This window comes from Protomyctophum parallelum (genome assembly GCF_964188405.1).
Source record: "Protomyctophum parallelum genome assembly, chromosome: 16".
Lineage (NCBI taxonomy): Eukaryota > Metazoa > Chordata > Actinopteri > Myctophiformes > Myctophidae > Protomyctophum > Protomyctophum parallelum.
Genome location: NC_139711.1, coordinates 10,520,488 through 10,547,861, shown reverse-complemented (window position 1 = coordinate 10,547,861; position 27,374 = coordinate 10,520,488). Strand labels below are relative to the sequence as shown.

General features: G+C 40.4%; 2 protein-coding genes across 2 annotated transcripts in view; one reads left to right on the top strand and one right to left on the bottom strand.

Annotated features, from left to right (window-relative positions):
• The window catches only part of aff2 (AF4/FMR2 family, member 2), a 115,498-nt gene extending 112,702 nt beyond the window's left edge, over positions 1 to 2,796 (top strand). Inside the window, exons 24-26 of the mRNA XM_083785724.1 lie at positions 669 to 721; positions 1,079 to 1,317; positions 1,590 to 2,796. Of these exons, the coding sequence (XP_083641850.1) occupies positions 669 to 721; positions 1,079 to 1,317; positions 1,590 to 1,711 (414 nt within the window). The 3' untranslated portion in view covers positions 1,712 to 2,796. The remainder of the gene's footprint in view (positions 1 to 668; positions 722 to 1,078; positions 1,318 to 1,589) is intronic.
• A 17,294-nt stretch (positions 2,797 to 20,090) lies between these two features.
• Positions 20,091 to 27,090, bottom strand: ids (iduronate 2-sulfatase). Its single transcript, XM_083785792.1, has 13 exons — positions 26,844 to 27,090; positions 26,323 to 26,459; positions 25,881 to 26,058; positions 25,609 to 25,697; positions 25,113 to 25,313; positions 23,977 to 24,147; positions 23,331 to 23,457; positions 22,439 to 22,612; positions 22,110 to 22,216; positions 21,859 to 21,975; positions 21,643 to 21,753; positions 20,973 to 21,104; positions 20,091 to 20,779 (listed from the first exon to the last, which is right to left on the bottom strand). The coding sequence occupies exons 1-13, from the start codon at positions 26,908 to 26,910 to the stop codon at positions 20,684 to 20,686; spliced, it is 1,707 nt and encodes a 568-aa protein (XP_083641918.1). The 5' UTR covers positions 26,911 to 27,090; the 3' UTR covers positions 20,091 to 20,683.
• Between the last annotated feature and the right edge of the window lie 284 nt (positions 27,091 to 27,374).

Sequence of the window (27,374 nt, the reverse complement as noted above, 5' to 3'; positions counted from 1 at the left end):
GAAATGTAGTGGAGTAGAAGTAAGTACTCAAATTGGACAAACTCAAGTAAAGTAAAACAAATGTACTTACAGTAAGTACAGTACTTGGGTAAATGTACTTAGTTACTTTACACCACTGTCTAACTAACACTATGGTGGCTCCTCTGTTTAAGACGCGTGCTCAGAAAACCTATGGAGTTGTGCAAGGACACGCTATGATTGGCCAGTAGCCACTTTGAGTGGCAGTCGGGGCAAACACGCTCGCCAGGACATGATTTACTATTCTGTCCTCATCGGGTCGCAACTCGAACGGCCCTGAGTCGGCTAAGTGAACTTCGCAACACTCTGCGCGGCAACTCGCTCGCTTTAGCTTGCTCGGTGGTGTCTTACGTGGCTCAAGTTCGCTTGAGACTGCAGGCCTCCGGTCTAGTCCATAGATTAATAATATATTTAGGTCTAGTCCTCAGTTGTTGTAGGCGAGAGGCAAGAGGCACTTCCGCGTTGGCCACAGAAGTGGGGCGTGGTTATAAGCACAACCCGGGTGGGATTTTGAATGTGGCGTTTAAGACCTCTATCTAATACCATGACAACTACCTCATCTAATACCATGAAAGACCCTCTAATCTATCCAACTCTGTGAGAGAAGAACCACAGTCGCTCTTTAAACACACTTCTATCTGTGGTTCTAGAACTCAGCCAAGAGCTCCCACCAAGCACCTTCACCATGGAGAAACAATGGAAAGTAAGTACACACACTCTCTCACACACAATGTTTTTGTATAAATGGAACTGAATTCCATTTGTACACTCAGAGTTAAGTGGGTGCTTGCAAATAAAGATTTTGAGAAATACTAATGCAAGTTGGACTCGTACTATGCCATAGTGGCGTAGTAAATAAGCGTCATAGATATTCTGAAGAAAACATTGAGACTGACATTCAGTAATTGGGTCTCATGATCAGAATTAAGAACATTAAAATGGTGTGTAAAAAAGAAAATCTAAAACTTTCCACGGACAAGTCCAAGTCTTTGCCACAAACACATCTGTCCGTGTTACTGACATGTTGGTGACCCCTGCTCTGTGTGCGTGTGTCTTTCAGGCTAAGCAGCGCACCTTCACCTCTCTGCCCCTCCCCTGCGGGCAGTGGGGGTGCAGGCAGTGGCTCAGGAAGCAGCGCTGCATTGTCGTTGTCATCGTCGTCGTCATCGTCATCGGGCAGTGTGGCCATCCCTCAGCGGATCCACCACATGGCCGCCAGTCACGTCAACATCACCAACAACATCCTGAGGAGCTACGAACACTGGGAGACTGCAGAGAGACTGGCCGCCGAAAGTCACGGTAACATGAACATGCATTCACTCATTCACACACACACACACACACACACACACACACACACACACACACACACACACACACACACACACACACCGCAGAGTACACATATGCATTAAGATAATGTAAGCCTTTAATTCATCATAATGTATGTATCCTGATCCCTGTTGCTCAATCTGCTTTTTTTTCCTCCTCCAAACTTCTCCATCTCCATTACTGTCTGTCCGTCTGTCTGGCTCTGTCTCCCTCTCTCTCTCTCATGCACTCCTTTATAGAGTTCTTCCAGGAGTTGGATGCAGTGATGGAGCAGTTGACTCAACAGAGCAGCATGACTGAGCTGGTCCAGTACATTAGACAGGGACTGCACTGGCTACGGATAGAGGCCCATGTTCCATAGGGAATGGAAAACTAAAAATGACTCCATGGGAACCTGGAAAACTTGAACTGGGACCACAGCTTGGGCTGGAGGTATGCTAGACATGGGCTTGGAACCTGTGATGAGACTGTATAACCAAGGGGAGATTATTCGATTCGCACAGAAACTGCCTCTGAGATTTCCTACTTGGGCCACTGCCCCTAATCACGCCCTTATTTAACCAGGAAGACACTCTGAGGTTAAAGGTATGCTTCCAAGGGGCACGGTACGGCAGTCGGTAGCGCTGTCGCCTCACAGCTAGAAGGTCCTGGCTTTGATTCCTGCTGGGAGCGCTGTGGGCGCTGGGGGTGTGTTCTCTTCTCCATTTCCAACCGGGGAATCTCCCCCTGTCAGGTGAAAAGAAACGGCTTGAAGTGTATTGAAGGAAAATGTAGGTCAGTCCATCGCTCTCCCCAGGTTGGCAGCGGGAGTGTAGCGTCCAGGATTACACTATTCGACAATTGACACTGGTTTGCAAAAATAGTGGGATAAAGAATTTGGAGAAAGAAAAAAAAAGGTATGTTTCCATAAATGTTTCAGACAAGCATCATAATAAATATGTGCTCTCTTTTGGTGGTCCTAAAACTCACCTGTGATAAGCAGTGGATTAGAATTTAGTTTTTGGAACCTCGCCTGGTTGTAGATGTTGGAATAGGCATTTAACAGAGTACCATGGCAATCAACTGTCAAACTAACAAAATGAAATGATGTTAGATGAAATGAGGACCAAATGCAACAGGGATGTGGTCAAGTGACACTGTAGCACATGCACCTCTGTATAATTTAGTGCACTATCAGAATGTGGAAGGAAATCTCAGAACAGTACCACACTGGCTATGGAGACTCAACTCTTGTGAGAATATACTGTGCAATTACATAAAGACCAATGCTTATGGTTTAAGCAGAAGGGAGTTCCAACCGCACCTCAAGTCTATGGCAGGCTAGTCTGGTGCATCTCAGAGGCAGGACAGGTAGCAGGAGGAAGGAAGGCACTGGAGCAACTCAGACAGTTTAAGCCCTTATTTTATTCACAGGGTGCAAGTAAAAATGTACAACGTTTCGATGTATTGGTCACATCTTCGTCAGGTCATGAACGAAGACGTTGTCAATTTTTACTTGCACTGTGAATAAAATAAGGACTTAAACTTAATCTGAGTTGCTCCAATGCCTTCCTTCTTCCAATGCTTAGGGTTATTCCATTGTTCCATCGAAAAACTAAATAGAAACTAAGCTAACTAAACTAAAACTAAGACAATATATTGCCAATTTCGTCAAATAAAAACTAGACTAAAATGTTAGGGAGGGACTAATGGAGAAGAGAAGACATTTTATTCAAAAGACTAAAGGCCGTTTTGTATGGGGCGAGTGACACAGGCATTCTCGCCTGGATCAGCACATGTCTGCACATGAAACTGACCACAATCCAACTCTAGCAACCCGTGGGGGCGTGTGCACGAACGAGCTTGCGTGCGACAATTTCACAGAACCGCGCCCGCATGCATCGTCCACGCCCCTCAACTTCTCTGCACGTCCTAAGCTCGCCTCTCATTGAAATGAATCGATGTCTCAGTCACTTCCTGTCTGAAACTACCTTAAGACTAAAACTAAATGTAAAAATCAACACTGCCACAATGCACCATCCATGACCAGTTCTATCAGTTTTATTTTCCAAAGGTGGCCCAGTGAAGTTAGGGAATATGAATTATAAATGGCTGCTCTAAAGGTTTCCTGTCATATTGACTTAAAAAGTTAAGGACTGGTTGCTGTCAAATCTTTTTTTTCTTCTCTTTTCTTATTAATACATGCTACAGAGGCAGGTGTAATTGCTCCTTAAAGGTGCTGTAAGTGATTTGTTTCTTTATTTTGTGTTTAAGAACTTTTTAATAAAAAGATAAATTAACACATTGATGCCAAAGACGTATATTTACGTCTGTAGGTCTTTATAGTGGTTTATGATACATCACAGTATTGGGTTGCTATAGCTAGTCAAGCGACCAAGATGGCCGTTCCATAGACTTCTGTGTAAACAGCGGTCTTAAATTAGTTTTTGTTTTTTTTGCCCAGAATCCTTTCTCAGATTGAGGCGTTTGATCCAAACCGGGATGTTAGTGGCTCAGTACTACCTCGACTACCTCGACTTTAAAAATGACTGTAGCCCAAAAAATTGCTTAGGCGATTTTGCTTCCGGTTTACTGTGGGCCTTCTCCTGATTGGATGACATATGTAACCCACCTATAAACACAGTATAGGGACCAGATTCAGGAAGGAGATTTACGACCAGGTGTAAATGGAGTGCGTAAAAGGAGGGTTTCTAAAACGGGTAGTCCCAATACTTGATTCTGATTGGCTGGTTACCGTCACGTGACCGGTGTAAATTCCACCGATAACCCACTCCTTCAATCACTGTGGCTACTTGCCGAGAAAAACAAGGAAGTGATGTGGCTCGCTCTGGTGGCGCAAAGCGTAGCTACTTTTGTGAATTCAATCGTTTTATTAGGTTTATATTGCTATATGTTTGTAACCGTTTTAGAAAAGCAATAAGCCACTTGAGGCCTCTCTCTCGTGGCTTATTGCTTAAAGTATAATCCGTACAATCAATCTCACGTGTCATTCACCAAAGGTTGCGTAATGGCTTCACTTGTGCGTATCGCGTCATGTGGGAATGGTCGTAAAAGTCCGTACGCTCAAAATGAGTGTAAATTGCTTCCTGAATCTGTCCCTATAGGTGTTTATAAGTACAGTATTTTCTGTTCACTAAAGAGCTGGAGAGATGGCGAAACACATGTTATTATCTGAATACGCTGTTAGCTGTAGTACTAGTGTAGAATGTAGAGCATAAACCTTTTAACAGTTGACAGTGAGTTCACCCAAAAATAACACTTACACCACCTTTAACAATGGACTGTCCTCTTCACAACAATTAAAATAGAGGGCTCCTTACATGACGGTTTACAGTCAAATGCTGTAATGTATCAGCACAGCTTCTAAAGTCTGTAATCTTTAGTGTTCTCAGCTGTTACCACGTCAGTCGTATCTGGTTCAGTAATCTAATGAAATAACTCCACATACTAAATGTTTTGTTTTAGGAGTTGAAATGTCTATGGCCCTGGGTTTCCCCAAAGCACAGATCTTAGTCCTGAGGATCTATGCTGGGATTAGGATAATGATAACACTAAGGCTGAGAGCTCAATTCAGTTTCTATAAATCTTGTAATGTTTTCTCCAGCCCGGTAATCGTGTGCATATAAATGTACAGTTTATTGTCAAGTCTATTTAAATCGTTGCCTGACTGAACAAAAATGTTGTTTGTATATTATGATGTACAGACTGTGACCCTTGAAGAGAGTGTTTTCTCTCTTTTTTTTCTCCAGTGTTTTTTAAGATGGATGAATGAATGGTGATGGAAGAGAATGTAGCGTGCATGTACTTGCACTTACGGTGTGTGTGTGTGTGTGTGTGTGTGTGTGTGTGTGTGTGTGTGTGTGTGTGTGTGTGTGTGTGTGTGTGTGTGTGTGTGTGTACGGTATGTGTACACTTGTGCAGCTTTGTATGTTTGTGTCTATGCAGTGTTTGGTTGCAATTACACAGCAAACAAAAAACCCATGTGACTTTGAAACCTCTCATGACAGATGCCATATCTTCCAAAGGAATAAGTGGTTTCATCTTGTTTAGACTCCAATACAATACAATGTGTGCCAAGAAAACTTAACCTCTGTAAATGCAGCTCACTCAGCAAGATGGTACCCCCATGTCCCCATTGATGAATGTGTATATTATGGGCGTTGATGTGAATGTGAAATGTCATTTTCACTCTGATGATGAAAAAAGCAACAAGTGCCTCTATTCATGTCCAGTGGAAATTGCTCTATTTATTTGAGAACAAAGAATTAATCTAAAGGATTTTGCCATACCATATTGGTATAAAGATATTTTCTTTTCTTTCTTTTTTCGTAAACTTTCATGAGCTTTTAAATTGGTGTTGATGATAACACTATATTTTGGCTTTAAAGTATTACAAATGTGTGACTTAATGTCTTCTGAAATACCTGATATACCAGGAAATTCTAAATACCATAGCATGCAATACGTAATGTCTTCAGACAAAGAAGGATTTGTTTTCCTTTTTTTTGTGCATAGCCATCCTAAGTCATTCTGAGCATGAATTAAACTGCAATCGCTGTCCATTGTCTGGAAGATTCAAAATGTTTATACGTTTACATTGATGGACAATAATCCAAAAGCCAAGCTTCCTTGTGAAATCCCTTTCCTAGAACATTCAATTCCAATTCCGTTCTTACAAGTCATGAAGCCAAATTTGTTTATTGGTAAAGAAGGACCAATCAACTTCAGCAATCAACGGCCAATAAAACAAAAGGAACATAATCGTTTTTTTTGTTTTTTTGGGAGGGGCTCAGTAGTTGTAAACCCAGTGTTACTCAGTTAATGATGTTTGATGTTGTTTGTTTTCTGAAAGTGTTGTTACTATACAGTTGTTATTGTTAGCTTCACACAGAAGTCCTCATTTTTGGTTTTATGCAAATAAAGTCGGTCTAATGTAACTATACCACAGTGCTCCATCAAATGTCATAAATGTCATCATCACTACAAACTAACTGCCACATTATATGGTTATTGTTAAAATGATACAACATCTTTCTTTCTATCTTTTTTATCTGCAATGTGTCAGGGTCTACACAGGCAAATTATTGGACAAAGGTTGTCTATAATTCTGACACATCAAATCTTTTATTTCTCTATTAATGTAATCACTATCACATTTTTTGGGAACGTTATTTCGGAAAATATAATTTATTTATGTTGTGATCAAAATTGTCAGAACAAAGACAAATAATGTAATAATCCTAAAACGGATATAGTTGCAGAGCTGCTAGTACGATTTGTAAGCCCTATATAAATATACCAGTAAGACGCCTTAAGTTGCTTGCACGCCAGTAAGTTGCTTGCACGCATCCGCCTCGTTGATGGCAGACTGCGAGCGCTGGCACTTTTGCATTAGGGGTCAGATCAACAACGTTTCAATCTATTTGATGTTCCATCAGGTCAAGTCACATGACCTGATGAAGATCATATAGATTCTCAATAAAGAAAGTCTTTTGTACCTGGTGTGCAGGCTCCATCCATCATCTACTAAAGTCTCTTTAGCCCAGCACCCAGCCTGTCGATGTGCGTATTCTACGTCCACATGAATTCTGTACTGGCCATATAAGGAGCATGTCTTGAGTGTACAGGGTTTGATGAGGGTCGGGCCTTAATTTTCGGCCTGTTGAGAATGCCATTTGGAGGTTTGAGGTAAAAGAAAAAAAGGTAAATGGTGCATTTATAATATACTGTAGCGCCTTTATCCAAGGCGCTTTACATAGATTGTGTATTACATTCACCCATTCACACACACAATCAACACCAATGGCAGCGGAAACCATGCACGGCACCAACCAGCACATCAGGAGCAATTAGGGGTCAGATAGAGTTGCTGGCCAATAGTCAGGGATCTCCATATAGGCAGGTCGCATTTACTATGACATCAGGGATCTCCACAAGACCTGGGCACCATACAGTATATGGGGGCTTTCCCATGTATGGGGATTTTGAGTGACTGACTGACGGACAAAAATGTACTGTACAATTTCATGGTAAATGCAACCTGCTGCGGTCACAATGAATGGCAGATCTACAAGCTCACAACGTGTGTCATCATGTGCAAGACACTAGCAGCGCTGGTGCTTGGTTCCAGTTTACAGCTTACTCTGTCTGGAGCTATCTTCTCTGCAAAACTATATATGACGGTTGTCACACATACACAATGATGGATAAATTGGATAGATATGTATACCTACATTATCTTGCTTTTTAACGAACTGAAACTGTTTTTTAGCTGTCAACCAACTGGAAATGTAGATTGTCCTCCCTAATAGGAGGAGTATAATATTGTTTCATGACATGCATTCTATCTATTTCAAATAATGTATCTGCCCCAATTAAATTCCATAAGCTCAAACTCATCTCTTTGTTTTGACAGTTCAGGTGTGCATCAGTGAGCACTGAGCATGCATAACTTTGGATATTTAAATTAACAACAATCCTAACCTTTTTGCCTCATGAATCATATGTTCAAAACTAAAATCTTTATTTTAGAAGGTAAGTTATTAAGTTAAGCTTAATGCTGACTTTGTGCAACTAGTCAAGTCAAGGAGGATCTACTCAATGCACAGGTGAATACCGGTATAATTGCAAACAGATGATAGGCTATCACCAACAAAGTTAAGAGGTGTGGAAACTCCAGAGGGGAAGAAAACAACAGGTCTTGTTTATGGTTGCTCCTGCTCTGCTTCATAATGGAAAAAACAAACAATGGTATGGATGGAGTCATTTGTGAGGACCTCAGACCTGAACATAAATCAGTATGCCAGAAAATGCAAACTTTAATTTTAATTTTAATTTAACTCAAGAGTTACAGCTGAGCTCCACAATTGATAGCTTGGCAATACAAGTGACACTGAGTGTGAACTGGTTTACATGTATAGCTACATAAGACTGCAAGGACTTTTATCCAGGACAAGGAAGATGGAGCTGTGCTGACCTCAGTGCTAGTATACAGGTATCGTGCACTGTGTGCATAACGGTACCTACAGTAGGTAACCCTGTATGTGTACTGTACGTCTTGTGTTCATAGGAGACAGAGAGCACATACTGTACATATACATTTGATATGAGTAAAGCTGATTTGAGAAGGGCTCATTCACTTAATGGCACCTTGGCTAGGCCAAGAAGAGCCAAAACTAATGTTTGTGGCTCAGTTATGTGTTCATTAGCTTACTAACACTGGAAAACACATCACAAAGGCCTTAAAACAACTGACAGATTACAACTTGTCCAAAATGCAGCAGCCAGAGTTTTAACTAGAACTAAGATGAGACATATTACTCCAGTTTTGGCTTCACTGCACTGGCTTCCGGTTGTTTTTAGGATTGATTTTAAAATTATTTTACTTGTCTATAAAGCTCTCAATGGTCTCGCACCTTCCTACCTACATGACTGCCTGCCTAAATATGTCCCAAACCGCCCCCTAAGGTCTTCTACTGCTGGCCTGCTCGCTTTGCCTAAACAAATGTCAGCTCAGCTCAAGACCCACTTCTACAACATTGCTTTTAATTGATCTTTTATTTATTTTTATTCATGTCCTCACTGTATTGCATTACTGCTTGTTTTTTAATGTCGTTGCCTCGCTTTTCTTTTATTCTCCATTGTTCTGTAAAGCACTTTGAGCTGCATTTCATGTAATGAAAGGTGCTATACAAATAAAGTTTTATTATTATTATTATTATTAAAACAAATAGCCCCAGGCAGGCAGTGATATTGTCTGGCTAAGCAAGGCCCAAAGACAATAAGTGTTTACATAGCTACTGTAATGTCTGAAATTGTATATACTATACAGCAACTGCATGCCACATATTTCCATAATAAACAAAGCATATGTTTAGGCATGATTTTTTTTTTTCACAATATGTAGAATGGGCCCATTTCAAAATCACAAGTCAATACAAAAACTGCTACTTTGAGGATGAAACCATGAAAAGCACTAAGACTGTTTACATCAGGGGTCTTCCATTTTAGAGTGGTTTTGAAGGATTCAAGGGATTCACATTTCTTAATGGCTGTTGGAACGAAATCAGAATCTGCCATTGCAATTAAAACAAATTGGCACTGCAGGCAGGCAGTGATATTGTCTGGCTAAACGAGGCTATAGAACCTACCCAAAGACAATAATAATTATGTTTACATGGATACTGTAATGTCTGAAATAGTATACTATACGGCAATTCCGCAATTGCATATGCATTGCCACAGTCATATTTCCATAAAGCAAAGCATAGGCTTTGGCGTGAAAACGTGTAGCCTAGCCTACTATCATTTAAGGCTACATGACATATGTACGTGGAAGTTAAAACGAGCTCGTAAACAGCTAGCCTAATAGCCTTGCAAGCTAACGGCAGCATTAAAATAATAATAATAATACAGTTATATTTCATTACATGTCAGAGCACAAACAAGGCTAGTGACAAAAAAATAAGTATTTAACTGGAAAATAAACACTAAGTCACTGACTGGGTCTTCAAACTAGTTCACACAGGAACATAAGAAGAAATAAGGTTCACAAATGAATTAATCTAGAGCTATTTTCTTGGATCTACTAGCTAGCAACTGTAGCTAGTTAGTAGTTAGCCTATCGGCGCAGGCGTTGAGCGGGCTACGTCATCACGGCCTAGAAGAACCAATGGAATGTGAGCGTTGACCTTGAACTTTTCCTCTAACCAATGGGACGCGCGTATTTCGAATCCAATAGAATACGGTATGAAGGAACTACTGCTCGAGATTTATTACTTTGATGAACAGCCTAACAGGTAAGCAGCAAACTACCGCGCTCATGTTAGAACAAACGTTAACTTGAATGCTAACTTGAATGCTAACTTCTCAAACGTTAATGCTAACTTGATTGCTAACTTCTTAAAGTTTAAGAAGTTAGCGTTGATGTTTCTGTCTGCATTTTACACCAACAATGTTCAGTAGTATTTAGTAGTTTCTGGACTTCCATCGACCAGTTTGAACTTTGAACACACTAACGTAATGCTTTTCTGTCTACATTTCAGCATGTCTTCTGCTCGTCAACGTCAAGGTGATAGATGCTTCTTCATGGCTTCTCAACGTCAATGGAGTGATAGATACCGGTTCTCAATGAGGGACTCCACCGGGTCCAGACTAGGGCACGTTGGGCACCGTCTCAACGGTTCCGCCCGTCCGGCGCCGTTGATTCTGACCTCGACTAAAAACTCCTACGAGGTGATGTCTTTTCTTGGCCAAGGAGCGTTTGGGAAGGTGCTCAGCTGTAAGGACACGGTAACCAACCGGACAGTGGCCGTTAAGATGGTGAAGGACAGCACCACAGGATCCAAACGTGAGGTAGGTGATCTGACACTGACACCCCGAGACCAGGCAGTTTAAACACTAACTTGTCGCTAATAGCAAAAACGCCCGTTAACGCTTGATCTTATTTTAGATCGGTTTACCATGGACTAACGGTTAGTCCATGGTAAGCCGATCTATTGGCTGCATGTTCTGGATATATTTCAATATGTTATAGTGTTTGGCATAATAATTTTTAAGGGATGGAGTGTAGTCTAAAGAAATTAACTTTTTTGCTGTGCTATGATTATGCCCTGAGTTGTTTTTATAATCTGTCTGTTACCAATATTTGGGTATAAAGAAAAAGTGTCTGATAATGGCGTACTGTGCATGTTATAAATCAAATATTCTTTACATTATTTCCGACCATTTTCCAAGGCATACATATTTATTTATTTTTGAAATTATGTCATTATGGCAGCCAAATATGGACGTTTGTTTACAGGACTTAAAAGGGGTGGGGTGCAAAGTCTATGGACTTAGTTTTAATGTTTGCTACATGGGTCCAAACATTATGTGCAAGGCCTCTATTACATAATAATAACAACAATAGTAATTAATCAAGAAAAGAGATTAATAGCAATGAAATGAATACAAAAGAAAAACGTTTCAAGTTTAATCTACACAGCATGAGCATAAACAATGTGGTTACAATGTAATGTTTACATAAAGACTGCCATCAGTTACTCAGTTTCATGTGTACAAACGCTGTGGAATGTTGTTTACATTTACAATTTTGTAGAGATTTCTCTATCTACTGCAATAATTAAAATGTAATGTGATGATTATTATTAAAGAACTAACTATGCATAATTATCATCTAAACTCTCTTTCTCTCTCCACAGTTTGAGATGCTCAGGAGGCTGCAGCAGCAGCGTTTCGATCCAGACGAACACAACTTTGTACGTTGCTTCCAGTTCTTCCAGTTCAGTGGATCTCACTGTCTGGTATTCGAACAGCTGCATATGAGTCTCAAGGAATTCATTTCCCGACGCCAGCCGTTGTCCCTAGGAGAGATACGGCCAATAGTTCAGCAGGTATGTAACTTAACTCCAACTTTGGAAAATAAAATAGTACATCTACAAGCTCACAACGCAATGTGAGCTATTTTGTTTGTTTCAATGGGGGCACAGCCTGAGGCTATTTGTTTGCATGGAAAGAAGTTTGAAACCCTCTGTCCTCTACGTTGCAGGTGGCCACAGCATTACAGATGCTGAAGAGAGTTGGAATCATCCACACTGACCTGAAGCCTGACAACATTATGTTGGTGGATCACCATCGTCAGCCCCTCAGAGTAAAGGTCATTGACTTTGGCTGTGCCTGCACCACTTCTGAAGTCAAGTGTGGCGCCAATATCCAGACACCCTGGTACAGGTCAGTGAATGTTTCATTTTATCGCTTAATATTGTATCATATCTTCTCATTCAGCACTTTGTAAACTCTTGTTTTGGAAAAATACTACATACACGTTTATAACAATAATGTTGTTACTTCCCACCTTGCATCCCTATTCTGGGCATGTCATAATATTAATAATGGAGGCATGCATTGCAATATGCATAGACCCCTGAGGGACTCTAGTCAATGAAGTATATGATGTAAGTGGTTAGTAACATATGTGTGATGTTTCTCTTCTCTCAGGTCTCCAGAGATCCTGTTGGGACTCTCCTACACAGGGGCCATTGACATGTGGTCTCTGGGATGTGTGGCAGCAGAACTCTTCCTTGGCGCTGTACTGTTTCCTGGAATGAGTGAATACGACATCGTAAGTATAGAAACATAAGCTCCCTATTCTCTGAATGTTAGGTGACCATTTTCACCAAATTGAACATTCAACAGAAATGGATTAACAACATTTGGCGAAAATAGCTGAGATTGTAGATTGGATATTTATATATATATTTGATGTACAACAAACTAAATTATTGTGTTTAAGTGGTTAATATATCCTATAGCGTAGAGCTAATTTCAGTAAGGTTTCCTATGCAAATGTAGTGTGAACGTTCATGGATTAAACATTAATGACTTGATGTTGTGTTGTTTCTAGATGAGATTCATCACAGAGACTCAGGGACTGCCACCAGCACATCTACTCCATGCTTCAACCAAGACCAACATGTATTTTACAAGAGACTTGACGGGTGTCAGGAGGCTCAAGGTACAGTACAAACACACTTCTGCCCTTAAGGTACTATATTCTTAAAATACAGGCTACTACTGTATATGTGATAAAACATGATTTTAATTAGTTTTATTTTTTATTTTTAGACACCAGTGGAGGCAAGCGTCCTGTCTGGAGGGACCAGGGTGTACACTTTATGCTCCCTAGATGGAATCAAAGAGGTAAGTGGTCTTTTATTTTACATTCATATTCATCATTTAGCACTTGTGTGAGGATGTTTCTCAATGTTGACCCTAACTAAACTTAATTCATAAAGAATCTGCCTTCATGGCTACATTTGGTCACATAATTTGTACATACTAGTAGGGATGCAAGTAATTCATTAATGGATAATTGATAACCTTATCGATCCATTAAAAGTTGATAAGCTGTATTTGTTTTGGTTTTATCTGAGAAATTGAGAATCTTACAGGGCCAGGCTATAGCATCTTTTATGAGGAATACAATTAAATGAAAAGTGCAAAAGTATTTTCTGTCACATCACATGCAAAAGCTGAGACATTTCTGTGGCTTTTTTAACCGGCCCACATGTGCGTCCCTCGGCTACACACTCAGACAGCATTACATTCACAGAAAGCCGCCCAATGATAGAACCGCAGCATTTTCAATTAATTGTTAACTGTTACGTTTAATTAAATAATTTCCTAACGCTGATTAATCGATTTTCAATTAATTGTTTAAACATCCCTACTCAGGATGCAAAACTATTGATCAGGAAAGTGATTGTTTTTTCTTTTTTCCTATTTACAGATCCATCCGCTGTCCACCGAGCTGAAGTCTCAATACCTGAGAACGAAGGATCGCCATCGCTTCGTGGATCTGCTAAAGAAAATGCTCGAAATTGATCCTGGGAAACGGCTTGAACCAGAGCATGTACTGCAGCATCCATTTGTGACAATGAGCCACCTGGTGAACAGCTTGCAACATAATGCCTTGTAAGTGTGTGTTTAGTTTCTGTTTTTGACCTGTGCTGAAATCTCTGGATATGAAATTGATTTTGTGATTGATTGATTAATCAAGTCATTCATTCATTATTGCTTTTCAGTGTGAGGTGTTGTTATGACAAGATGAGCGTCTGCCAGACACAGAGGGTCACAGCTCCCACAGAGAGGAAAAGGCCCTCATCTGAAGCAGCAGAAAGCAGCCCGGACCGAAAGAGGAAGATGAGCGTCTGCCAGACACAGAGGGTCACAGCTCCCACAGAGAGGAAAAGGCCCTCATCTGAAGCAGCAGAAAGCAGCCCGGACCGAAAGAGGAAGATGAGCGTCTGCCAGACACAGAGGGTCACAGCTCCCACAGAGAGGAAAAGGCCCTCATCTGAAGCAGCAGAAAGCAGCCCGGACCGAAAGAGGAAGATGAGTGTCTGCCAGACACAGAGGGTCACAGCTCCCACAGAGAGGAAAAGGCCCTCATCTGAAGCAGCAGAAAGCAGCCCGGACCGAAAGAGGAAGATGAGCGTCTTCCAGACACAGAGGGTCACAGCTCCCACAGAGAGGAAAAGGCCCTCATCTGAAGCAGCAGAAAGCAGCCCGGACCGAAAGAGGAAGATGAGTGTCTGCCAGACACAGAGGTGTCTGGCAGGCTGATTTGGTGGTTTATGCACTGGACAGGTCAAGACTGTTGCACCCTGTCGCTCGAGCATCTGATCAAGTACAACCAGATTCTCAGAATTGAAGAGGAGCTTGGAGACAAGGCTTGTTTTGCTGGGAAGGGTTTCAGAAAATGATATAGTGGATTATCATAGTTATATAGTGAATTATAGTGGCTTAGAGAAAAACAACTGTCAACTTTTGTTAACTTGTAAACAATGACTTCAACAGACAAACAACAAAATGAGAGACAACGCTGAATTTAATTCAGCAATTTACTTCATACGAGTAAGACATTGCTCAACGATTATTGCATGTACCATTATGTTTGTTTGCTTGTTTCAATATCTCACTTGTGTCATACTGCCATGATGACTGTTGGTGTGTGTTCTTTATGATACACATCCCATGGATTGTTTAATTCTTTAGATTAATAGATTTTATTTCAGCACATGAAGCAAGATCCATTCTTAGTGGATTAGTGAATGTTAAACACCCCATGATTTTTGTCTGTTTATTGTGATTTATGATGATTTATTTATGATTATGATGTAATATTGCTTGTTGTATATATTGTATATATTTCGAATTTTATAGAGGTATATTAAACTATATATGTTATACCCTATGCAACGTTTTGTGGATTTAATTTATGTTAAACCCTGCACAAAGGTGTTGTGAATTGAATTGGCTTGTCCATGTAACTTCCTCTGTCAGGAGTGGTTTAACACACATTTGCTGAATAAAACAAATAGAATAATGGCATGAGACATTGATATTACCAATTTACAATTGATATTTAAACAGATTCACATAGACAAAGACACATTTCTTAAAGCTGCATCAATATTTTGTTTGCAAATAGAACATTTTGGCTAATCTGTATGCTACATTATGTTCGTGCAGTAAATTAATGCTAGTGCATCACATCTGCAGTAGTTGGAGGTGATCTCCCTGTAGAATAGATCCTGTCCACTACTGGTTGACTAATGGCATTGCCAGAAACACCATTTCAGTTACCAGGTAGGAGCTACAATCACTTTCTGGGAGAAAAAAACTTTATAACCACTGGTAAATTGATCTGATTGGCTATAATGTTTGAAATATACCTCAAGAATGAACCAAAGACAAGCTATTTTGCCTGTCAGGTAGGAGCTTTGGGCAGGAGTAATGCATATTATGGCTTATAAGGCAATATTAGAGGTATGTCCTTGTCCACTGGTATATCCAGTCTATATACCAGCTCAGTGGTCTTGCAGTTAGAGTTTCCGCCCTAAGACTGGGAGGTTGGGGTTCGATCCCTGGCTAAGTCATACCAAAGACTGGAAAATGGGACCCCAGTGCCTCCCAGCTTGTCTGTATTAATACGATATTAGCCCATATCTAGTTTAACCTAATGTTATGTATGTCTTTGATCATTCATAGATTGATTATTTAGGCCTACACAGTAAAGTACTGTATACATAGGAAATAGGCTGTTAAGAGAAAGATGATCGTTGACAGGTTCATAAATGGAGCAGTGTCACGGCCCCTTGGCCTGGCTTGCAGGGCCTGCCCTATGCTGTCTATATAGTGTACTGCCCTGTCTGTGTGTTTCTCCCAAAGATCATGTGGGCGTCGGTCTACTTGAGACTCCTCATTAGGTGCATCAGTCTATGATCAGGACTCAGGAGCACCTGGCCAGTGCTCCTGAAACCCTATAAAATAGGGCTTCCCAGACATTCTCTGTGTCCCTCTCCAGATGACAGCACCCTTCTGTTTGTTTGCCTTTGCTATTTGAGTTGCACACTACAACATCCATTCATCATATTAACCACACATACACACTGATACCACTGATCTTACTGAATTCCACATCTCAAACATTCTGTAAGCATTCTTTATATTAAGTTAATATTAGTTACCTTTTGTAAATACACTATTATTTTGAACACTGCTACTGCGTCCTCCTCAATTTGTCATGGCCCAACGGGCCGGGTTATGACAGCAGTATATGGAGAATGTGCTGTTTACTTTCTATGTAGTTTACCTTTAAGCCTTGTATGTGTAATGGAGACCAATGTTCCTTTGCCTAATTAGTAACTACTACTAACTCCTCACCTGGTAGCCTCGCCAGGGTAGTTAATGAGGTAATTAGTTTGGTCAGAGTCAGTTCAGTTCAAGCCAGCACACTGTCAAGAGCTCTCTCTCTCTCTCACTGCATGTTGAGTTAACCCTTTCTCTCAGGCCCTGGACAGGATAAGTCTGTAAGTTTGTGTGTTGTTTGTTAAACTTCTTGGCTCTTAAAGCAATATGCTTGTAAGTTGGTTTGATCTTTTCTAAAATGTTGAATGCATTTAGTACAGTGAGTACAAGATGTTCTTTTTGTAATCTTGTGGGCAGTACAGAGAATATGAGGGGTCTGTACTTGTATATTGACAACTACCTTGGACTGTATCAGCTGTGTAAGAGAGGCTGCATTAACCCGGTTGTTAACCACCCTATAAACTTAATTGACCTGTTTTGGTCTATATTTTAAGCCTCCTCCCTTTTTGAGGGACACTACAAACCAACATCTGGCTTGACATCATGTAGCAGCCAAGTCTATGGACTTTTTATGTTTGTCTTATTCATTCAGTCACTGTCTCATTTTCCCTACAAAACCAAAGAGCAGTAACTTTTTTCCACTCTTCATGAATACGTTGCATTCTCACAGATATAAGATAGCACTCATAACCTTAAACCCATTATAGTGCCAGATCTGGTCTTCTTGTGGACATGTAAATGGAGAGCAATCAGTTTCCATGTGGTTTCATTGTGGCAAGCCAGACTCCTTTACTGGGGTTAATGGATGCTTATTTCTACATCAGAGCAACAGTTAGGCTGCTTTACCATGCATGATTAATTCATAGAATATTTCACATTAGAATTCTAGAGGGATGGAAGGTGTGTGTATATTTATGTTGGTGTGTATGCCGCTGCTGCATTGCCGCATGTGTACACATTGCACAAGTAAGAAAGAGAAGTGAAAATAAGTGTGTGTGTGTGTGTGTGTGTGTGTGTGTGTGTGTGTGTGTGTGTGTGTGTGTGTGTGTGTGTGTGTGTGTGTGTGTGTGTGTGTGTGTGTGGGGGGGGGGGGGGGGGGGGGGTATGAGGGAGAACGTGAGGGAGAAAATAAGAAGAGGGAGGGAGGACGAGAGATGAGTGAGAGCAAGAGAGTGTGAATTCTCTATGAATCCCAAATTAGAAGTGTTTATTAATCTGACTGATATGAACACCAGCTAATTTATAATTTCCATAAATGACCTGGGCTGGAAGGAAGCTACAGACTCTGTGTGTGTGTGTGTGTGTGTGTGTGTGTGTGTGTGTGCGTGCTGAGGAGAGATTGAGGTCCAAAATTCTGTGCTAGTGTGTCTGTGTAAGAGTGCATGCACGTATGCGTCTGGGTGGCATAGTGCCAGCTATCTGACAAGCCAGATTTATAGGTTTAATTGCCAAAAGTAACCATGCAGTCAAATAAGCTCTCAGAGACATCATTTAGCCTCACGCTCAGTCTCATACACATGCATGTGCATATACATAAAGGTGGGGGTGGAGGGAACACCAGCACTTCTCACATGTGGTAGATATACAGCTAATTGTTTATTAGCCCCAGTAAAAGGTTTTGCAGAAATAAGAAGGTTCATTTTATGGGATTATTTTTTACAGTTGTCATATGTGCTTGTTTGCATCCACTGATTCAACATTTCAACTAGACTAGAGTATAATGTCAGCTTCATTGGTGCAAGTCAGTCCAGACGTTAACCCATGTGCTTTATTAGGAATATTAGCTGCACATACGCTGGTTTAGAGTTGAAAACCTGCATTTCCGTGTGTCACGTCATACCACCCTAGACTATAGTACTATAGACACAACAATTATCAGTTTCCATCACACACTCCACCATAGAGGTGATTAACTCCACTTAATGAAAGGAATTCTTCTCAAAACTCATTCTCTAAATCTCTGTGTGCAGAGTGGCAATTTAAAGGGCTTGCTTCGTCCATCACTCTGCCCCCAGTTAAAAAGAGATTTTGTTAAACAGTGATTTTCCATTCAGCTCTGCCGTCCTTGGCTCAGAGGCAATAATGAGACGAGAGCTTGTCAGCCCTAATTGAATGACTCCAGATTAAACTTGAAGTTGTTTCTCACTGAGTGCGAACACATCACATCCTTTCTAGCTCCTAACTGCATGGCTTCTTAAGTAGCCCACAAGTTCTGGAATCAAAAGATGGTCGAGAGAGATAGGCTATACAAGTAAGTAAGTAAGTAAAATTTGATGAGAACTAATAGTCTGAAAATGATAGTGTATGTTCACATTATTGTGATTATGTCATGCACACACACCTTCTCATTATATCCATGTAACCAACATTAACACAAATATTATGTGCCAGGCATAAGTAACTGGGCATTACCAGAATGCCATAACACAACTACTAGTGTATATGGCATAAATAATGGATGGGGTGGAGAGTGAGTGGGTTGCTGGAGGAGCGGGTAGTGGGGAGTCGAAGGGGCGGAGAGAGTGGAGAAGGGAGGGAGAGAGAGTATAGGACAGAGGAGTGGAAAGGAGGCAGAAGAATTTAAAGTGTAATGTAATTGCTATCAGGATCAATGTGGCAGTGGTCAAGGATCACAGCTTTAGATGATAAATATTGATATATTAAATGCAGGGCAAGGATATGAGTTGACCTATAAAGAGGTACAGAGAGGAGACACGAACAGTTAGGTTAGGTTGAATCATGTTTAACCTCCATCTCATTTCATAGAGACAAGGACCACACCGTCTCTGTACTCGTCTGTGTACTGTACTTGTCTCTTCAGCCCTACCATATATCATACATAAACAGACCATTTGTATATTTATTACTAGTCTACCTTTCTCCATAATCATTAAGTTACTGGATTAACTGGTTGCTTTGTGTTCAATCATTCCTCCAGAGACTACGGCAAGCCTTTTCAATTCACTTAATGCTTTAGATAATGTGATGACTTTGACAATTAGATTACCAATACCATGTGTCAAAAACGTTTTGGAATTCTATGGTTTCCTTGAAAAGATGTCACGTGAGCAGTTATAGTAACATGCGAGACCCAAAATTGGATCTTTCGTCCCCCTGTAAATGCATTCCACTTCCACACAGCACGATTGTTTTTTTGACCATATTCACATGGCATGATGGCAGCCAGTCATATAGCACACTACTCGGGTGGTGAGAACCCAGATTAATTGATGAATGAGTATACTGTAGGAGATGAAGTGGAGGTTAAATGTCATTTTCACTTTGATGACAAACACATTCAAAAAAGAAATTTTTCTAATGACTTAGTGTTATGGGCTTATCTTGGGCACGCCCTACCCTTTTATACCTAAAATTCTTTGCCATATTTTATCATCTAAAACATTTTAAAATAGGCTATTTGAAGGTTTTAAGTGTAAGATATAGCACGTCTTGGTCTTTGACATGAAGCCAAGAGGAGCTAGGTATTGAACCGGGGACCTTCCGGTTCCCAAACAGACAACTCTGCTGCAGACTGGATTTTATACACACACATTCAGAATATACAGTCAGGACCCATAGTCTTGTTTCACTTACATAATTTATTGGATGTAGTCTACAAAAATCAATCGGGCATATAAATATATTTATAGCTTGTCCTCCTGAGATGTGAATCATTTGTACAGAAAATATTTTTACAGTGTGTTGGTCCTTTGCATTAAGGCACAGCCTCAAATTTAATACCATCAGTGACCTGCAAACACTCCTGTATTAATTTACCACGTCTTCAAACACATTACTTTGATTGTCCCCAAAATATGAAATGTGCCAGGAGGTGAAGGGCTGAATCCATCATTGAAAATGTCTCCAGAGAAAATCACTTGTAACCTTTAACAGTTTAATTCCTTAAAAGTAGTTGTTGAATCCATTGATAGATCAAATGGGTCCTTTGACAACAAGACATGGCACACCAAGTGAACAAATACATTTTATATAAAATTGCACTCTACTAATTACTCAAGTGCTACATGTAAATACAAAATGCACGTTATATTAAAGTGACATCCAGGATTTCTTTCCCTTCCATGTAGATTAAGCCTTCTGTCCCTTTGTATTCAGTCTCAATCCTCCATCTGTTCTGTTAACTTTAGTGTCTGTTCATCACAGACATCACGCCTTCTGCCTAGTCGCTTTCATCCATCCATTCGTTAGTTTGTCTTTTCATCCCTGCAGTGAGGTAGAGAAGATGCAGCTTCATGGCCTCGAGTAGACTCGGAGACTGGACAGGGAAGAGAACCATAAAATACAAAGTGAAATAATACATTGCAAATGTACTCTCACACACACACACACACACACAAAAACCTGAATACAGTATATAGCCCAGCACCAAATCGAAGGAATCACTAAATAAAAAACCTTAACAAATCTGACCAAGTCAAGTAAATCACACTTATCTCACATAAACTCACATGATTAAAGTTGGCCATCTTTTTCATCATCAGGCTGTGTTCAGTCCTAGTGAGGTTATAAACGTTGATGTCCTGAGCAGGGTCGTCAGCCAACATGTACAACTCTCCACCATGAACGTCAGATACATTCACCTGAACAGGAAGACTAAATAAATATCTAGCCAAACAGATAAAAATATTCCCATTTACCTAGACAGACTGAAGAATAAACATTTCCATTGGGCAGAAACGCATCTCCAGATTTCATCTTTTTGTTTTTTGTAAAAGTATGCATTGTGAGCTTATGCCACATTGTTCCTATAATGACATGGCATGCCCCAAAATAGGAACACCAGGTTGAAAGTGGTTAAGTCCTTCAGTGGGTTTTATAAATATTTAACCAGTGAAATAAATACAACCGCTTGTGATAAAAAAATAAATCCTAAAACACTGATTCCTGGACCGGACTCTCAATGGTTGGGATGTTCATCTGTGAACCTGTTGGCTTAAGATGAAATGCTGCTAGAGCCTTCTTCTGAGCCTATATAATTCCTATTATCCCAGGGTTTTGTCCTCAGCATGCGAGGATCCAGAGCTGTCGAGAATTAAGTTAGATACAGATGGCTGAACTGTTACTTTTTAGAAAAGTAATTTTCTGTCCAGGTAACCAGTCGGGTGATCAAATCTGTACCTGGTATGTTTGAGGGTTGAAGCCCAGCCACACTGTGTATCTGTAGTCCCATGATCGTAGAGAATAACCCATTATCTTTATGTCCTTCAGGTCAGGGAGATCAGAGTTCCACTGGAAGGAAAACAAAGAAAATAGTTTGGCAAGAACATTATGCAGCGATCTCCATAATGTGTGATCGATGAATCCACCAATCGATGGTCTGGCCTCCCTGTATACCTGAGGAGTATCAGCAGGTCTTGGGTACTGACTGAAAGATATCTCTTCCTCATCCATTCGCCTCTCCCTACGTCTGAAGGTGTAGGCCAGGTTGTCTCCCTCAGTGCACAGCTCCTCCTGGAAGGACCACGGGTATGAGAGAAGACTTTGAATGAAAGTTATAGGAAAGAATTGCAGAGTCAATATGAAAACACGCGTCTTTCCACTCTAAACAAGGAAAGCGCTGGAATAAATGCCTGAGTAAATGCTACCGTGAAGGAATCATCATCACAAGGCTCTGGGGCTCTCAAGCCAGCCATGTAGGACGTAGTAGGGAACACATCAACCAGCTCCACAACATTCCTTATTACTTTGTCATCTAGAGAGACAGAAAGAGACAAAGATTAGATACTGCATAACAACTTGCATTTCTGTCACATTTTAATCTGGTTAGAGATAAAGTCCAGAAATGTCACAGGATTACACATAATTTTGTCTAATTTATATTTCATTATTGTACCCTCATCAAATCTTAACTCTGTATGGCTCAAGAACGTTTGATTTATTAATTTGCACCCAGTCACTGGTGTAAGGGTCTTACTCGCAAATGTTTGTGCTGACAGGCTGAAAACATCCATAAAAGGGAAGGTAGACAGTTCTCCTGGCCAACCGGGAAAGGAAGTCACTCCAGGAACATAGAACATAAGAGGCACCCGAGTTACGACATCAAAATTTGAGTATTTAGCCCATTCACCATGCTCTCCTAATGACCAACCTGGAATATAGAGAAATGGAGACAAGCACACGAGTTAGTGCTGCTTTGAGTTACGATATCTCCTCATAATCGGGATCCCATCTCCCAGGCAGTGTAGTTTGGTTCCAAACAATGCAGTTTAGAATCAAAATGTTGAATACATTCGACATTATAGTGAAGACAAGAAGCGGGTGAAGATATTGTATATAGATGACGGGCAACATGGGTCATTAATTAGATTCAAATCCATGATGTTACAAATACATCTCTACCTACACAGACTTATCAATTTTAATAGGTTGAGACACAATGTCTTAAAGGAAAATTCCATGGGGACGTAACAACTACAAAAAAAAAGAAAAGGTAAGAAAGCCTTCTAGCATGGAATTATCCTTTAAGCAGCATTTGTCCCTTACAGTTTTGAGGGGCACCCTTTGGAAACGTATAATACTGTAACCACACTGCCATCCACTGGGGAATGAGTGTATCGCAGGTAAAGTATGGGGATCCTTGTATGTTTTCGCTTGCGTCTGGTATTACGTTTTCCTAATTTAAAAATAATTTAACCAGCTATAAAACTTAACAAGCAGAACGTGAAAGGAGAGCAGGGGGAACTACATGAAAATACTTTGTCACCCTGATAACATTCGTGTGTCCACTGTCCAAAATTGTCACCACGTATAGTCGTATACAACATATTGCTCTGTGGTCTGTTTGTCTATTCATGGTGCATACTCACCATGATCTGAAGAGAAGACCACCATTGTGTTGCTAGCCAAGCCCAAATCATCCAGAGCACTGAGCAGCAGTCCAACCTGAGCGTCCATATAGGACACTGCAGCAAAGTAGTGCTGACGGATACGCAACTATAGTAAGGAGACAGACGGAAAAACCTGTCAGTTACAAGTGTCAAGATCTAGTGCAGTGTTACACCAAACTAAATAAATTAAAAAACGCATCCGTACACACGCTTTATTGGGCGGTGCACAGGTTTTTGTGCACTGGTGGTCTGTGTCCCATTTTAAAATCGCTCCTAAACCTGCATTTAACCCCTTATCCATGTGATTTGTGACTTTATGGTTATCTTCTGTTGCATTTTATAGATACATTTAATTGTATTTTGTGCCTTTATGATCCATGCTATGTTTTTATATATATTTTTTCTGTTAAGCACATTGTGACTTGCTCTTAAAAGCTGCTGTACAAATACAGCTTTATTATCATTTTTGCCAAACAGCTTTTGTTTTGTGCGTTATCATACACTCTAAAACAGTTGTGCACAATTTTTCATATAGAGTGGTGATGGCATACAGTGAAGGTTCGACCTGATGATGGCAGAACCACATAGTCGAAAATACTAACAGACTGTCATGTTCATACTGTACCTGAAAGTCCTTAGGGATTGGTCCATAAGGAAAGCTGATGTTGAGAGCCGCAACATCCTCTCTCAACCTCAGGTCCATCCAGGGGTTGTAGGCCACAGGGGGAAGGCGCTTAGGAACGTCTGCATCAGGAGCCAGTGTCATTTTATCTATGGGATACAGACTCAGGTACTCCTGAAGATTTAAACAAAATTATGTCAGTGCTGCTCAAGGAGCCGGCACTGTAGAATGTACACCTTAAATGTCACAACATTATAAGACCATCTTCAATATTTAGTAATATTTGGAGTTTAAACCACAGCAGTACAGCACTGAAGTGACAAGTTTCAATAGGTTTTGCACTGGACATGTGGTGATCACCCCATGTTACAAGGATGGACGATGGGGTGCCGTGTCTGATCTTCACATTCTCCTCACAGCAGAGCAATAAGATCTGCCCTGAGTGTTCCTTTCTGCCATTACAATTTCCTGTTAATTAAATGATACACATCTGTGCTTTGGGCAAGCAGAGGTTGAATTGGTTGCTGGGGGGGGGGGGGGGTATATGCCCATGTTGAGGTAGCATAGGTTAGGAAATGGTAATGTCTCATATTGAGCTCAAATGACCGTTTCAAGGAAGGCAGAAATTTGACATGCTTACAGTATGTATCATCATCCGACTGTAGCGTAATAATTTTGTTACAGTGCCTTGTTGTCCAACAGTGAGTTGGTGTCACATGTTTATCTAGTTTTCAGACCAATGTGAACTACTGCAATTACCATATGATTATCTTTTTAAATGCAAATTCTGACAGGACAGGTCAATAACTGAGATTTCAATTAGACTAGCAATTGTGATTCAGCTTTAATGGTCATTAAAACAGTGATTCTGAACGGACCAATTACTGTAGTTACAGACAGATGGAGGTTGTGCAAGTGTAACTCTGATTGGACCACTATGATAGCAATTATTATTAGACTAATTTGTAACAGTGATTCCGAATGGATGTCTTTAACAGATTCGAGACAATTCATAATGGTGATTCCAATTGGAGGCTTTGATTCACATGGATTGGCTAGCAATGGGTTTTCTGCTTGTACAGCTTGATAACAGTGTTTCTACAATAAACAACTCGTCATGTATATATGAACCAATGTACCTCAGGTATCCTGAAAGGAATATGTGGTTTATGAAATCCCACAGCTAGGAAGAATGGTGCATCATTATTGACCCTGGTTTTCAGCAGCCTTATTGCCTCTTCTGTACTCTCCATGTCAGGCAGGGTTTCTCCTGGCTGCTCCGTTACATTCACGGCACATAGCACATTTGAATGAAGCTTACCATCTGGTCCCTTACACACCTAAATAAGGATAATGCAACGTTAATATACAATAAAAGACAATAATTTGTTCTTGTACGCTACTCTGTTACGCTGACAGCACAAGGAGGGTTTACACTTTACAACATGGTTTATTTGACAACCAGCAGATGATTGTATAGTTATAAAGCTATAGTTTTTTTTCCACGCACTTCACAAACATGATCATATTTTCTAACAAGGATGAGCACCCTGACATCAGGACTGCTTATCAAAAGGGTTCCTTTTTATCCAGTATTCAACTAGAGGGTAACAAATTATCATCCCATAAACGTACCTTTTGTTTTTCATGTATGAACGAGGGGGGGTGATAAGGAGGGATGGACCAGCTGTAGGGGTAGTCGTCGGTGTGGTTGGAGGCAATGCCTACAAGGAAAAATAAGCATTTCTTGTTATTTTCAGACAAAAACCTAATCAACAATCAATTCAGTAAAACTTTTTGTAAGTTAATTGTCCTTGGAAGCAGGTGTACAAGAGACCTCTTTCAATACTTGTTTCTGAAATTTATATTACGCTTACCACCCTAATAGAGGTCAGATTGAATCTTACCTGGATGAAATATCTTGCCCACAGACATGGTAGTGTATCCTGTGGATTTAAAGTACTGTGGCATGGTGGTGTAGTTGCCAGCATGTACTCTCCAGTAAGAGTTAAAGTCATAAAGTCTGGTTGTGTCTGGCCTCCGACTGGTCAGCATAGAGGTGCGACTGGGGCCACATACAGCTTGCTGACAGCGAGACCAGGAGAATGAGACACAAAAAGACAAATACTGATACTGTACAGTGTACAAACCTTATCATGAAGCACTAAACAATGCTATGCCTTTGCATAATTCAACAGTCAGTGTGCACCCAGTCACTCGCACACAGGCGAGACCAACTGCTGGACATTATTGACAACTTTATCAATACACAGGCCACTTAATCACTATGCAATAACTCTTATATAAAATGTCTCCACAGCATTGCAACTGATAAGCAACTTAACTGACCTGGGCATATGCATTTAAAAAGACTTGGCTTTTGGAAGCCAATTGATCAATGTTTGGTGATTTCACCACTGTGTCCCCATAGCAACCCAGGGATGTCCTCAGATCATCTGCCATGATGAAAAGGACATTTCTTCTCTCTGAAAACAAAAACATGGTTTAAAATGATCTACCGGTCACTTCAAGTGAGAACTATAATTGCTGGATGGTTATGGACTTATGCCAGTATAATATTTTCGTTGCATGTGGAATGGAATGGGATGGAATGAGTCGACAAAGTGTACAGCAGCAGACAGTGTCTGAGTGGGGTATCGTTCATTATATTTCAACAATATAAAATGTATTTTATATTGTAACTATGGATGTGCACTGCAGTCCACCACTGATCTCAACAGGCTACCAGCTACTTTCAGACTTCCTAGACAATAACAAAGCATATTAGTTGACCATATGAAATTATGAACAAATAAGACAAACATTATAAAGTTAGGTTAAAGGTTTTCTACCCAATTAACCAACTTTACCTCTTGCAACGACGGCCATGCAATGCAGAATCAGGAGGCAAAGACATTTCTGCATGGACAAAAGCATCCTGTTGTACCGAAGAAGATTTAGGACAACCTTATAATGTAATTTACGTTAACGTTGATTTAATCTCGTACTTCATGGACATGATCTAAGCCGAGACGTGCGCGTCTACTGACAACTGCCAAAACTAAATAAATCGAATCAGCTGAGTTTGCTCTTTAAATTACTTCCTGATTTTGTGCGTCCACCGATTCCTGCATTTTCATTGGTCTACTTAGAGGCCGCTCCGCCCAGCAATGCTAATCATATTAGTCAAATGACATGCCAATGAATTATTATTCTGTTTGTCATTGAAAGAGAACGACACTGAGAATGAGTCTGCCTCTATAATTTACTGTAGCCTACTGTGGAAGGAAAATGTTGCCTTTATTATGACAAAAATAGGACATTTAAAACTGTATATTTTACAAGACTTTACAGTGTAATTCCCTTGCCTGTCTTATGGGTGCAGCATTTCTACAGTATCC